Source organism: Oryctolagus cuniculus, chromosome 8, assembly GCF_964237555.1.
Source record: "Oryctolagus cuniculus chromosome 8, mOryCun1.1, whole genome shotgun sequence".
NCBI classification, from domain to species: Eukaryota; Metazoa; Chordata; class Mammalia; order Lagomorpha; family Leporidae; genus Oryctolagus; species Oryctolagus cuniculus.
This window is the reverse complement of record NC_091439.1, coordinates 133,632,401-133,647,777: the sequence shown is the minus strand read 5'-3', so window position 1 is coordinate 133,647,777 and position 15,377 is coordinate 133,632,401. Positions and strand designations below refer to the sequence as shown.

At 45.6% G+C, this 15,377-nt stretch overlaps 1 protein-coding gene across 1 annotated transcript; it reads right to left on the bottom strand.

Moving 5' to 3' along the window:
• Nucleotides 1–12,198: 12,198 nt before the first annotated feature.
• On the bottom strand, nucleotides 12,199–14,941 carry TKTL2 (transketolase like 2). The gene has a single exon (XM_008273500.4). It carries the CDS (start codon nucleotides 14,924–14,926, stop codon nucleotides 12,929–12,931), a length of 1,998 nt encoding a protein of 665 aa, XP_008271722.4. The 5' UTR covers nucleotides 14,927–14,941; the 3' UTR covers nucleotides 12,199–12,928.
• Between the last annotated feature and the right edge of the window lie 436 nt (nucleotides 14,942–15,377).

Genomic DNA, 15,377 nt, shown 5'->3' with positions numbered 1-15,377 from the left:
TGTCCCTTTGGGACTGGCTTATTTCACTCAGCATGATGTGTTCCAGATTCCTCCATTTTGTTGCAAATGACTGGATTTCGTTGTTTCTTACTGCAGTATAGTATTCTAAAGAGTACATATCCCATAATTTCTTTATCTAGTCTATCGTTGATGGGCATTTAGGTTGGTTCCAGGTCTTAGCTATTGTGAATTGAGCTGCAATAAACATTAGGGTGCAGACCTCTTTTTTGTTTGCCAATTTAAATTCCTTTGGGTAAATTCCAAGGAGTGGGATGGCTGGGTCGAATGGTAGGGTTATCTTCAGGTTTCTGAGGAATCTCCAGACTGACTTCCATAGTGGCTTGACCAGTTTGCATTCCCACCAACAGTGGGTTAGTGTCCCTTTTTCCCCACATCCTCGCCAGCATCTGTTGTTGGTAGATTTCTGCATGTGAGCCATTCTAACCGGGGTGAGGTGAAACCTCATTGTGGTTTTGATTTGCATTTCCCTGATTGCTAATGACCTTGAACATTTTTTCATGTGCCTGTTGGCCATTTGGATTTCCTCTTTTGAAAAATGTCTATTGAGGTCCTTGGCCCATCTCTTAAGTGGGTTGTTGGTTTTGTTTTTGTGGAGTTTCTTGATCTCTTTGTAGATTCTGGTTATCAACCCTTTATCTGTTGCATAGTTTGCAAATATTTTTTCCCATTCTGTTGGTTGCCTCTTCACTCTCCTGACTGTTTCTTTTGCAGTACAGAAACTTCTCAATTTGATGCAATCCCAATAGTTGATTTTGGCTTTGACTGCCTGTGTCTCCCGGGTCTTTTCCAGAAATTCTTTGCCTGTGCCAATATCTTGAAGGGTTTCTCCAATGTTCTCTAGTAACTTGATGGTGTCAGGTCGTAGATTTAGGTCTTTAATCCATGTTGAGTGGATTTTTGTGTAAGGTGTAAGGTAGGGGTCTTGCTTCATGATTCTGCACGTGGAAATCCAATTTTCCCAGCACCATTTATTGAATAGACTGTCCTTGCTCCAGGAATTAGTTTTAGATCCTTGATCAAATATAAGTTGGCTGTAGATGTTTGGGTTGATTTCTGGTGTTTCAATTCTGTTCCATTGGTCTATCCATCTGTTTCTGTACCAGTACCATGCTGTTTTGATTACAACTGCCCTGTAGTATGTCCTGAAATCTGGTATTGTGATGCCTCCAGCTTTGTTTTTGTTGTACAAGATTGCTTTAGCTATTCGAGGTCTCTTGTGCCTCCATATAAATTTCAGCACCATTTTTTCCAGATCTGAGAAGAAGGTCTTCGGTATCTTGATTGGTATTGCATTGAATGCATAAATGGCTTTTGGGAGAATGGACATTTTGATGATATTGATTCTTCCAATCCATGAGCATGGAAGATTTTTCCATTTCTTGGTATCCTCTTCTATTTCTTTCTTTAAGGTTTTGTAATTTTCATCGTAGAGATCTTTAACGTCTTTGGTTAAGTTTATTCCAAGGTATTTGATTGTTTTTGTAGCTATTGTGAATGGGATTGATCTTAGACGTTCTTCCTCAGCCATGGCATTGTCTGTGTATACAAAGGCTGTTGATTTTTGTGCATTGATTTTATACCCTGCTACTTTGCCAAACTCTTCTATGAGTTCCAATAGTCTCTTAGTAGAGTTCTTTGGGTCCCCTAAATACAGAATCATGTCATCTGCAAAGAGGGATAGTTTGAGTTCTTCCTTCCCAATTTGTATCCCTTTAATTTCTTTTTCTTGCCTAATAGCTCTGGCTAGAACCTCCAGAACTATATTGAATAGCAGTGGTGAGAGTGGGCATCCCTGTCTGGTACCAGATCTCAGTGGAAATGCTTCCAACTTTTCCCCATTCAATAGGATGTTGGCTGTGGGTTTTTCATAGATTGCTTTGATTGTATTGAGGAATGTTCCTTCCAAACCCAGTTTGCTTAGAGTTTTCATCATGAACGGGTGTTGTATTTTATCAAATGCTTTCTCGGCATCTATTGAGATAATCATATGGTTTTTCTTCTGCAGTCTGTTAATGTGGTGTATCACATTGATTGTCTTGCGCACATTAAACCATCCCTGCATACCAGGGATAAATCCCACTTGGTCTGGGTGGATGATCTTTCTGATGTGTTGTTGCATTCTATTGGCGAGAATTTTATTGAGGATTTTTGCATCTATGTTCATCAGGGATATTGGTCTGTAATTCTCTTTCAGTGCTGCATCTTTCTCTGGCTTAGGAATTAAGGTGATTCTGGCTTCATAGAAAGAATTTGGGAGGACTCCCTCTTCTTCAATTGTTCTGAATAGTTTGAGAAGAATTGGAGTTAGTTCTTTTTAAACGTCTGGTAGAATTCAGCAGTGAATCCATCTGGTCCTGGGCTTTTCTTTGTTGGGAGGGCCTTTATTACTGTTTCAATTTCTGTCTCCGTTATGGGTCTGTTTAGGTTTTTGATGTCTTCCTGGTTCAATTTAGGCAGGTTGCATGTGTCCAGGAATCTATCCATTTCTGATAGGTTTCCCTGTTTGCTGGCATACAAGTCCTTGTAATAATTCCTGATGATTCTTTTTATTTCTGTGCTGTCTGTTGTTACATTTCCTTTTTCATCTCTGATTTTATTGATTTGGGTCTTTTCTTTTTTTAGTTAGTTGGGCCAATGGGGTGTCAATTTCGTTTATTTTTTAAAAAAACCAGCTCTTCGTTTGGCTGATTTTTTGTAATGTTTTTCTTGATTCAATCCTGTTGATTTCTTCTCTGATTTTAATTATTTCTCTTCTCCTACTAGATTTGGGTCTGGTTTGCTGTAGGTTTTCTAGATCCTTGAGGTGAATTGAAAGCTCATCTATTTGGTGTCTTTCCAATTTCTTGATGTAGGCACCTATTGATATAAACTTTCCTCTTAACACTGCTTTTGCTGCGTCCCATAAGTTTTGGTATGTTGTACTGTTATCCTCATTTACTTCCAGAAAGTTTTTGATTTCTCTTTTGATTTCTTCTATGACCCATTGTTCATTCAGGAGCATGTTGTTCAATCTCCATGTGTTTGTGTATGCTCTAGGGATTCCTGAGTTGCTAATTTCCAACTTCATTCCTTTATGGTCTGAGAAGCTGCATGATATGATTCTAATTCTTTTGAATTTGCTGAGACTTGCTTTATGGCCTAGTATGTGGTCAATCCTAGAGAAGGTTCCATGTACTGCTGAGAAGAATGTAAAATCTTTAGCTGTAGGATTGAAAGTTCTGTATATATCTGTTAGATCCATTTGGGCTATAGTGTCGTTTAAATCTACTGTATCCTTGTTGACCTTCTGACTGGATGATCTGTCTATTTCTGAGAGTGGAGTATTGAAGTCCCCCAGTACTACTGTATTGGGGTCTAAGTCTCCCTTTAAGTCCGTTAATAAATCTTTTAGATAAACTGGTGCCCTGTAGTTAGGTGCATATACATTGATAATTGTTATATCTTCCTGTTGAATTGATCCCTTAATCATGATATAGTGTCCCTCTTTGTCTCTCTTAACAGTTTTTGTGGTAAAGTTTATGTTGTCTGATATTAAGATGGCTACGCCCGCTCTTTTTTCATTTCTGTTGGCATGGTATATCTTTTTCCAGCCTTTCACTTTCAGTCTGTATGGATCTTTGTTGGAAAGATGTGTTTCTTGTAAGCAGCAAATAGATGGGTTTTGTTCCTTAACCCAATCAGCCAATCTGTGTCTTTTAACTGGACAGTTCAGGCCATTCACGTTCAAAGTGACTAATGATAAGTGGTAACTTTGCCCTGCCATTTGCCAAAGATAAGTTCTAATATATGCTTTGAATTCCCTGTGATCTTTTGCTGTGAGGTTTCCTTCCTTGGTTTCCTTCTTTTACCTTCTTTCATATTGATGACCGTGTTTCTGTGTTTCTGTGTGTAACACATCTTTAAGCATCTTTTGCAGGGCTGGACGAGTGGCAACAAATTCTTTCAATTTCTGTTTGCTATGAAAAGTCTTTATTTCACCTTCATTCACAAATGATAGCTTTGCAGGATATAATATTCTGGGCTGGCAGTTTTTCTCTCTTAGTACCTGGGCTATATCTCGCCATTCCCTCCTAGCTTTTAGAGTTTCTGATAAGTCAGCTGTGAGTCTGATTGGAGATCCTCTGAGAGTATTCTGACGTTTCTCTCTTGCACATTTTAGGATCTTTTCTTTATGTTTCACTGTGGAGAGTTTAATTACAACATGTCGTGGTGAGGATCTCTTTTGGTCGTGTTTATTAGGGGTTCTGTGAGCTTCCTGTACTAGGATTTCTCTGTCCTTCTCCAAACCTGGGAAATTTTCTGCTAATATCTCACTAAAAAGGCCTTCTGATCCTTTCTCCCTCTCCATGCCTTCAGGAACTCCTAGAACCCGAATGTTGGGTTTTTTAATAGTATCCTGGAGATTCCCGACAATATGTTTTAGATTTCTAATTTCCTCGTCTTTTCTTTGGTCTGACTGTATGCTTTCCTGTTCTCTGTCTTCTAAGTCTGATATTCTCTCTTCTGCTTCACCCATTCTGTTTGTAAGGCTCTCTATTGTGTTTTTCATTTGATCTATTGAATTCTTCACTTCAGTCACTCTCACAGTTTCCTGTTGTACTAGTTGTTTCGTTTCATTTTGATTCCTCCTTAATATTTCATTTTCACGAGAGAGATTTTCTATCTTGTCCATTAAGGATTTGTGTAGTTCCAGAATTTGTTTTTGAGAACTTCTTAATGTTCTTATCAATTTTTTGAGATCTGCTTCTTGCATTTCTTCTATGTCATCATCTTCATAATCTTGAATTGGGGTGTCTTTTTCATTTGAGGGCGTCATGGTGACTTCCTTGTTTTTATTACCTCGGTTTTTGCGTTTGTTATTTGGCATATTGGAGATATTTGGTTTCTTCACTGTGGTGCTTTTTCTTGTTATACTATGACTCTAGATTAAGTGGACTATCTGTTTTTGATGGAGCCTTAGGGCTTGAGATGGGTGTGGCCTGAGAGCTCTGTTTGGTGTGCCAAAGGTGACACTCCCAGGTTAGGCGTGGTAAATCTCTCTCTCTCTCTTTCTTTTTTATTTTTGATTCAAAAGGGAAGTAATTCCGCACAGCTGAACGAAGTTGGAGGTAGTTAGCAGGCAAATGATATACCCACAGGAGCCAGAGATCAGAAGCTCTTTCCCAAGAACCCCACAGGGAATCTGTTCTGCCCTCAGAGTGGGCTCAAATTCTCCTTCAGCCTCCCACTGGGTTGCCAAAGTTACGGAATTGTAGCGTCTCTGGAGAGTGCTCACGTGAATTCTGTGAGTTCTCTCCCCCACCGTCTCTTTTTTCACAGTCTCAGTTTCAGTAGCACCACAAATTTACTAGGTCCTAATCTCCTGTTAATTCGCCCCGCCCAGAGTCAGGTTTTTCTGCTAGCCTCAGGGCCGGTGCAGACCTGAGGTCGCTCTGCTTATGACGTATGTCCAAGATGGCGCCTGCTCTTTGTCTTGCTCGCCCTTGAGAGGTGAGCGGAGAGAGAGAAACCCGTGTCCGTACTAGTCACCCTTTTTTTTTTTCTCTCTCTTCCAGTTAGCCTTGTGAACTTCCCCCCCCGGGGGTCGTTCCCTCTAGTCTCCTCTCTCCGCTTGCCTGCTGGTGTCTCGGGCTGTTGAGGTTCGGCTCACCTCGCGTTCCAGCGCTGGTGTGTTGAGTCTGCCGCTGGTGTCCCGAACTGTGGGCTCCCATGCTCTCCACGCAGGTCCGCTGTGAGTCACGCGTTCCGGAAGAGTTTCTTCTGCTGTTTCCTCCCCTACTCTTCCTTGAACCTGCAGTATCTCCACTTTTATTAAACTATCTCTCCCCAGACTATCAGTGTGCTCCCTTCCTATTCTGCCATCTTGCCGGAAACCCCTCTCATTCAAATTTTATGTTAAAAAAACAAAAAAGAAAGAAAAACCTTGGGCTGAATAGGATGACCATCGCCGGCTGCCAGTGTCTGGCTTCTTTTCCTGGTAAAAATGGGCCACCATGAACTAAACCAGTACTCCTGAAAAATTTTACAGCTCATGCTCCCAGAAAATTTAAGGTACATCCAATTTTTTTACGATCATTTTAAGGACATAGTTTGTTATGTTATTAATACTGCCTTTCACAATGAAATTGTTAAATCACATTTTTAATATATCCTGTGGAAGTAGAATGACATATTAAGTCTGAGAGGAAGAAATTAATTCTGACTACAAGAAGCCAATTTTCTAAAGTTCAGAGCACCCTGCCCTAGATTGTCCTAGATTGCAGCAGGGGTACATTTTGACCTGCACCTGCACTTAAGATTTCTGCTACTAAGAGAGTAGTGTTTATCTCATTTGTGGAGATTAGTATCAAAAATAAGACAACTTACTGGGTCAAAAGTAAATGTAAGGTTTGCAGAATGTATATTCATGCTCTTAAATGCTCCCGGGGTGGGGGTGGGGGTCTTCACAAATTTTGGGGAAACTCATATTCTGAAAAACCATGGATTTATACATTTTTACACTAAAATAAACACATTTTTAATTCCCACAAACTTTTTGTAGTACCCTTATATTTATACAGTAGAATCCTTAATATACTGACAGTGGATTAATCTAAATCTAGTAAGTACATGTGAAGTAGGCAGGCATACAGGTTAAAATTGATTGGATTTGTGAACTGAAAGACCACACCTTTGCCACGCCCCTGTGTGACCTCATTCCCCTACCTGATGCCTTTGCCATGCCCCTGAGTGGCCTCATTCCCCTACCTGGCCACACCTGGGTGCCCACCAGCCAATCAGGTTAATTAACCACTCCCCTTTGGAAGTGGGTTAAAAGCCGGGACACGGTGTTGCCCGGCCGGCTCTTCTTCCCTGGTCTCTTGTCAGGAGGGGGCTTGCTGTAGCCCCGTGCCTGCAGGGCGCATGGCCTTTGGGCCATGTGCTATTGAAAGGAGCCAAGAGCCACCATAAAAAAATGGGGCTCCTGAGACAAACCGTTCCAGAGACGGCCTTGGGAAATGGGGAGTAAACCGGTTCACAGAGAAAGCCGTCAGCTACTGACCAGAGATACGCAGAACACCTGCCTTGTAGATAAGCCCCTTCCCTACGCTTGCTCAAGGTTAACAAAGAAAGCTGCAAGGCACGTAGCAACCTATTCCTCTCTCCTAGAGACCCCCTCCCCTAATGTATCCCTTTGACCTAGTACTTTTCCACCGACATTACCACTTTTAGACTGCCATACAAGGCCCGCTACTGAAAATTATCCAATGAACTTACGCCAGCCTATAATATGTTAATTTTGTGGTTTTGCCCTTTAAAAGCTGTGTGAGGGGCCAGCGCCGTGGCTCAATAGGCTAATCCTCCACCTTGCGGCGCCGGCACACCGGGTTCTAGTCCCGGTTAGGGCGCCGGATTCTGTCCCGGTTGCCCCTCTTCCAGGCCAGCTCTCTGCTATGGCCAGGGAGTGCAGTGGAGGATGGCCCAGGTGCTTGGGCCCTGCACCCCATGGGAGACCAGGAAAAGCACCTGGATCCTGGCTCCTGCCATCGGATCAGCGCGGTGCGCCAGCTGCAGCGGCGGCCATTGGAGGGTGAACCAACGGCAAAAGGAAGACCTTTCTCTCTCTGTCTCTCTCTCTCACTGTCCACTCTGCCTGTCAAAAAAAAAAAAAAAAAAAAAAAAAAAAAAGCTGTGTGAGATAGCTGCTCGGGGCTCCTCTCGCTTGCTTGCTGCTTGCAGCAGTAGAGGGCCCATTTGTACAAATGAAATAAATTACCTCCTGTTCTATTGCATCGTCTGGTCTGGAGTCTGTGTTTCTGGGGTCGTCACAAGAGGACACCGCTTTTGGGGTCCTACACTATAGGCTTCCTAGCCCAGATACAGGCCTAGATGCTCTTCCACGTGGCTGGTTCCTGGTGCTTGGTATGACCCCCTATTCACCTCTCTCTCTTAAATAAAGCTCTCACTCTCCTATGCATCTTTCTCACTAAATAAAAGCCTAAAATGTACCATGCTGCCTCGTTTATCTGTGCCGATATTTAGAATTCTTCTCTAAATATTAGGCAAAAACCCTCTTGGGCTTATTAATATTGGGGATTTAGTAATAAGCCCGTGGTGAAATCGTATGCCACCCCAAATTCCGGTGGCACATCTGGCACCCTGGATAGCGTTTCTAAGGAACTTTAAGGGGCCACATTTCAGTGTGAATTTTAGGGGGTCTTGTCCACTTTCACATGGTATGAATTTGTACCATCAGAGATGGAATATCAGAGATAAACAGGAACGGTGCATTAATGACAAGTGAGAGCCTTATACCCAAATAAATAATGTTCATTGCTGTGCATTACCCAAGAATTGGTCACAGTCCAGAAAAACATGTCTCCTGTGAATCTAAACAAATAGTGACAGAGCTTCCTTGCCTGGAAGCAGGTCCCCTGCCCTGAGGCACTTCTGAGCCCCTGCGTTCTCTCTATAACCAGCTCAGTCCACGCCTGTATTCCTTGCCTCTGCATTCTTTCCCAACTAACCCGGCCCACAAAAACCTGTGCAGACTAGCTCAGCTGCACCCACTGCCCTCCGCTCCAGACTTTTAGCCTAACCTAAGCATTCTAAGACCCAGGCTGCCGGAAGTCTGGGCTTCCAGCCTCCTGCTCCCTCTGGGTGCAAGCCACCAGTCAGCCACCTCCGCCAATTTATTACCCTTGGATAGATTCATCCGGGCTGTGAGTTTTTATCCCACCTCCTCTCTGTTCTGCCCCTCTGTCTTTACAGAGTAGGGGGAAAAATAAAACATACAGGACTGTTAGAAATAACCATGGAACTTGTAACGTCCTCTGCCTTGAAATCGTGGGAAGTGTAATTTCATATTTGAGGCACAAATGAATCAGAGTCTTTACCAGATTCCTTCCTCGTAATGACAAGACAGGAAAATGTTTTTCTTAAGTCTTGGTTTTCCATTTCTAAAATGCATATATAGATATAGACCACTGTGTTGCTGCGCACAGTGTTTCTTTCTGCTGTCCTTGGCTCTCTCTCCTGAGTCTCTCAGTAACAATTATTTGACAAGAGTTGAAGGAAAAAAAAATGTCATTGTGTCCACTCCAATCTAGAATATATCTAATTTGTAACATCCGCATGCAGATTGAGTATGATGTACAGTCTATCAGGCTGCTTCTTTACCAAAGTTTGGAGTAGAATAAGGCAAGATGCAATGATTTATTGCTGTTCTGTAGTGACTTCAGTGTGCTAATTTCACAGCTGTAAATGAGTGGGAAGATAAAGGATGGGTGAGAAATATATATCTTTATTTAGAAAAGTGGAAGAGAACAACTTAGGAAAGGGAGTGTTGGAAAGGAGCGCAGGGTAATCCCAGATGCCCAGGCGGATCAACCTGAGGAGCACAGTGGACTGACTCAACGTCCGCCATGCCTCCTGGGAAAGTCTTCAGGACACGCACAAGCTGCTCCTAACTCAGTTTCAGGAATGCAAACTTACTACAAGCCCTTTAGTGAGATCTCTTCTGTTTAACTACTAAAGGGATTTTTTACGACATGATTCTTTTAAAGGGAAAATTAAAAGGGATTATGAGAGGAAAGCATTGATCCTAGTGGCTAAGAAGTACATGTTTCACATTGGAGTCTCTAGGTTCAATTCACAGCTCCAGACTAGCTTCTTGCTAACACAGAGCCTGAAAGGCAGAAGTGATGGTTCAAGTCACTGAGTTCTTGCCACCAATGTGTGATGACTGGGTTGCCTCTGTGGCTCCCAGTTTCATCCCTAGTCCAGTCCTGGCTGTTGTATGTATTTGAAAAATGAGCTGGAAGAATAGATTTCCCTCTCTCTCTCTCTCTCTCTCTCTCTCTCTCTCTCCATTTCAAATAAATAGGAGGGAACACTACTATAATTCAGATGTAATTGCATCAAGATGCAGCTGAATTTTATTGGAACTTGTCAATCCACTTGTGAAATTCATATGGAAATTAAAAGACTCAGAATTGACAAGGCAATCTTGTAAAAGAAAGCAGAGGAAATGGAGGGTGTAAACTTAGATAATTCAATTTATCCTAGAAGCATGACAGTGTAGCATAGGTACAAGTCTAGAAAAATTGGTCAGTTGAACAGAAACACATAAACGTCATCTGTAAGATAACACTATGGTCCAGTGAAGGAAAGAATGTGATTTGTAAAAACTGGGGCTGCGCAGCTCTGTCAACTTGGAAAAAAATTATATCTTGACCTCAATCTTCTACTACACACAAAAATCAATTCCAGATGAATAATATATCCAAATGTGATATACAGAAGAAAACATTAAAATAATGTCTTCCATCACACTGAGGAAGGCAAAAATATTTTAAACACAACAAAAATGTGTCGATAATAGAGGAATGAATGATGAATAGGACTATACTAAAATGAACTCTGTTCATTGAAAAAAAACTCTTAAGCTAGTTAGAGGGGCTGACACTGTGGCATGGTGGGTAAAGCCGACGCCTGTGGTGCATTGATTCGAGTCCCAGCTGCTCCACTTCTGATCCAGCTCTCTGCTGTGGCCTGGGAAAGCAGTAGAAGATGGCCCAAGTCCTTGGGCCCCTGCACCCGCATGGGAGACCCAAAAGAAGCTCCTGGTTCCTGATTTCAGATCAGCGCAGCTCCAACCGTTGCAGCTGTTTGGGGAGTGAATCAGCAGATGGAAGATATCTCTTTCTTTTTCTCCTTCTTTCTATATCTCTGCAGTTCAAATAAATAAATCTAGAAAATAATGTTCATGATAGCAGAACTCTACCTGACAGCCCTCCAAGGATGATTTTCACATGTTTACCAGTAATTTAAATAGATACATTGTGGTATATTTGTCATCTGAAATACAATACAGCCATGAAATTTGGTGAACATCAAGTTCAGGTCACAATATGGAACATTCCATAAGCACTATATCGAGTAAATGAAGACAGACATCAAATAGCCAATATCTCATTATTCCTTTAAGCTCAAAAGCACCGAGAGTAAATTTTGGAGGTTGAAGTTGAAACAGCAGCTACCTCGGAAGAGGAAGAGAGAATCAGCCAGGGAAGCGGACAGGGAGGCGCTGCTGGAGTTCTACCAGGAAATGCTTACTTCTGCACCAGGGATGAGCCGGGTCTCCGTGTCCATGTGATGGAAATTCACTGAGCTGTGCATTTATGACTTGGGGATGTTTTCATTTGAATGCCAAACATCAAAACAGCTTAGTCATTTTCTAAAATTCAAATACATATGGGAAGAGTTGGATTGGTCTGCATTTCAAGTATTCAACATCCTTGCGTTGTCCAATTAGCCAAACCTGAAAATTTCTAATAAAGAAATTTTACTTGTATAGCTGACTATAGTAATGTCATAAACATTTACCCTATATTTGCTATTAGTCCTTCATCTATAGAGTAGAAACTACAAAAATAATTCAAAGAGGGCTAGCAGTTCAATTGCAAAGATGAAACAGAAGCAAACTTTTGGTTGGTCAGCATTGTGCACGGTGGGTACAGCTCCTGCCTGCATGGCCAGTGTCCCACATTGGCTCCAGCTGCCCCACTTCCAACCCGCAGCAACTACATGCTAGCAAATACAACTGAATGGATTTGTGTGAAATGTGAAATAAAATGTTTGTTAGCTCCATATTCTAAATTCTTTTGATGCTCTTATGTCCACTGTTCTTATTTTTACATAAAATTTTAAACATAAAAAATAGAGCAATTATCATGACGCCTTGCTAGCGAGGAAACCAGCTTGGAGAGAAAGGACCGCAGCAGAGTGGGTAAGCCCTGGTCTCTCCAGGTCCCAGGTGAGTACTTCCACGTCTCTCTCACAGCTGCCAGAACAACACATGCGTTCGAGGTTCTTAATGAAGACACTGAGGGAAATAAAAAGGGAATAAACACCTAATATGGCCATACTCAGAACAGTTTCAATGTTGTTTGAAACCTCAGCAAGTACCTCCTAACTGCATTCCAAGCTTACAACGTGTGCACTCACAGCTCAAGGGAAGCTTTCCAGCCAAAGCAGCGCCCTGTGGTGCTTTCTCTCCAGCCCTGGCTCTTTCCAGGTTTGTTAGTGGGGGCAAGCCTTTCTTTGCTTCTGACTTAGATATGTTTCTACCACATTCTGATTTTATCAGAGAGGAACCAAATTATCCATACACAGGCACAAACTTAAAAAAGCAGCTGGTTTTAAAATGCTTTATTACATTGGTTTTAGTATCCTTAATAAATACAAGTAAAGTAACAATATGGTTTGGTCGTCAAGGAAATAATACATTTCTGAATCCTCACAAAATCGTCTACACTGTGTGCAGACTGGAACTCGTTATGGTTTCATTTCTTCATGCGCACCCACCGTAAGCAGGAGGGTGCGGCTGCTCTGCAGTCTGAATGCACAGGGCAAACTAACCTTCAAAGTGAAGCCCAAGCTAACTGCAGTCAAACACCACCTGGAAGACCAGAGGCGTAGAATGGCATTATGGGAAAGCTCACAGTCGTTCAAGTTCAGGGCTACTGACATCCACATTTTTACATTGAAATTACAAGGAAATTCACATTCAGTTAACTTACAAGGAAATTAGACACGCTTCAGAAACAGTAACCTCTATATTTAGAGCCCCAACCCAGACAGTTATTTGTAGTCTTCTCAAAAAACTTTGTGTTAGGTGGTTATTTTTCCTGAAAATTTTATAACCTATTTTAATAATTCAAAAATGAGAGTTACATTTGTTTATATAGTCAGCTTAACAGAAAGGTAGTTAACTTGAGTTTTTGAGTAGGAATGAAGGGAGGTATTTAACGGCTTCACTTTTTTTTAAAAGCACTACTGTATAGGGAAAACGGTTTTCGAACAGTGAACATAAACACAGATACCAGTCCTACAACGACACCGCCAGCCGACTCGCCTTTGTCGATCAGTTGTTTTCCTGCATTAAAGCAGCCTTCACAGCGGCCACGATGTGTCCGGCGCTGATTCCAAACGCATCCAGCAGCTCCCTGGGCCTCCCGCTGCGAGGCACGCCCGACACCGCCAGCAGGTGCACGCGGACGGCGGGCTCCCTGGCGACGGCCGCACACACCGCCTCTCCGAGGCCGCCCTCGCGGTAGTGATCCTCCACGGTGACCACCCGGCCTCCCGTGGCTCCGGCGCTGGAGATGATGGTGGCGGCGTCCAGGGGTTTGACGGTGAAGAGGTCAATGACCCGGACGGAAACCCCTTCTTGAGAAAGCTCCTCGGCGGCCGCTAAGGCCTCGTGCAGGGTGACCCCAGCTCCGACCACCGTGACCTTGTCATCGGCGCTGTGGCGGACGACCTTGGCCTGTCCAATCTCGAAGCGCTCCTGCGCGGCGTAGATGACGGCGGTGTCCGGGCGGCTGGTGCGGATGAAGCACATCCCTTTGGCCTTGGCCGCCAGGTGCACGGCGTGCTCCGTGGACACGGCGTCGCTGGGGTAGAAGACGGTGCAGCCGGGGACGCTCCGGAACATGGCCAGGTCCTCCAGCGCCATCTGGGAGGGCCCGTCTTCCCCCACGGACACGCCGCAGTGCGAACCCACAAGGTTGATGTTGGCTTGCGAGATGGCCGCCATCCTGATCTGATCGAAGGCTCGCGTCAGGAAGGCGCCAAAGGTGCAGGCGAACGCGACAGCCCGGCCCCGCGCGGCGCAGCCCAAGGCCACGCTCACCATGTTCTGCTCCGCCACGAAGCACTCGACGAAGCGCTCCGGGTGCTCCTGCTTGAAGAGGTCGGAAAAGGTGGAGTTCTGCGTGTCGCCGTCCAGGACGACCACCCTGTCGTTGGCACGGCCCAGTTTGGCCAGAGCCAAGCCACACGCCTTCCGGGTGGACATCTGGTCGCCGACCCGGTAAGCGGGCGGGGAGGGCATCCGGATGTCCGCGATGCTGACGGGCGGGGAGTCCTCCACGGGGGGCCGGGGGCTGCAGGGGCCCTGCGTCTGCATCTGACTCTCCAGGCGCGCGATGGCCGCCTCGGCCGCTTCCCTGGGCAGCGCTTTCCCGTGCCAGCTGCCGGCGTCTTCCACGCTCAGAACGCCCCGGCCCTTGAAGGTCTTGGCGACGACGGCCGTGGGCTTGTCCTGCACCTGACTCGCGCGCCGGAAGGCCCGGCACAAGGCTTCCACGTCGTGCCCGTCCACCAGGCAGGTGTTCCAGCCGAAGGCCTCGAGGCGCCGCGCGTACGCGTCGGTGCGGTGCCCCAGGGCCGTGGCGCCGCTCTGCCCCCAGCGGTTCACGTCCAGCACGGCCACCAGGTTGTCCAGGCGGTAGTGCGAGGCGAAGGCCAGCGCCTCCCACACCGAGCCCTCCGCCGTCTCCCCGTCGCCCAGCAGGCAGAACACGCGGTAGCTGGCCCGGTCCAGGTACTTGCCGGCGTAGGCCATGCCGCACGCGGCGCCCAGGCCCTGCCCGAGGGAGCCGGTGGCCACGTCCACGAAGGGCAGCCGCGGCGTGGGGTGCCCCTCCAGGGCGCAGTGCGCCTGCCGCAGGCGCAGCAGCTCCGCCTCGCCCACGGCGCCCGCCTCGGCCCAGGCGGCGTAGAGCAGCGGCGCGGCGTGGCCCTTGGACAGGACGAAGCGGTCGTTGTCCGGGTGCGCGGGCTCCGCCGGCTTGTACCTCATCGTGTGGAAGAACAGCACGGCCGCGATCTCGGCCGCGCTGCAGCACGACGTGGGGTGGCCGGAGCCGCAGGCGCACGTGGCCCTCAGCGAGCGGACCCGCAGGCGGCTGGCCGCGTCCCGCAGCGCCTGCACCGTGCCCGCATCCGGCGCGGCGTCGCGGGCGGCGGCCATGGCGGCGCCCTCGGCGGTTCCCGCACAGCGAAGGCCGTTGGGGCGCTCCGTCACGTGACCGCCGCGTCCTCGCCCCGCCCCCTGAGGGCGGAGCCCAGCGATCATAGGGCAATCGCAGCTCGAGCCCCGCCCCCCTCATCGGCGCGTGCGCAGACCTTCACACTGCGTCTCCCTCCACGTCTAGCTATATATATTAATATATTCAAAAAGAAGATAATTATTTTTCCCTTTCTATTTTTTAAACTTTTTATTAAAATTTAGCAGACATAAAAGTGTGCATATTTATAGGGCGTAAAGTAATCTTTTGCTGCATATGTACATTGCAAAGTGTTCAATTAGGGTAAACCTATCAAAAAAACAGTATTGCATTTGTGTTATGGGGAAGTGTATGGTACATTATCTTTGCGATAGAAACTCAGAACTTTCTTTGATCTAGCTATAACTTAATGCACTTTTTAAAAATTCTATTTATTTACTTATTTGGAAGGCAGAGGGAAAAGTGGAGGTGGGGGGAGATGAAGAGGGGCAGGAAGGGAGAGCGAGCTTGGTCTGCCAT

What these genes read in the sequence shown, in the direction of transcription:
- TKTL2 (XM_008273500.4), bottom strand. Translation starts at nt 14,926, where the DNA reads ATGATCGCTGGGCTCCGCCCTCAGGGGGCGGGGCGAGGACGCGGCGGT.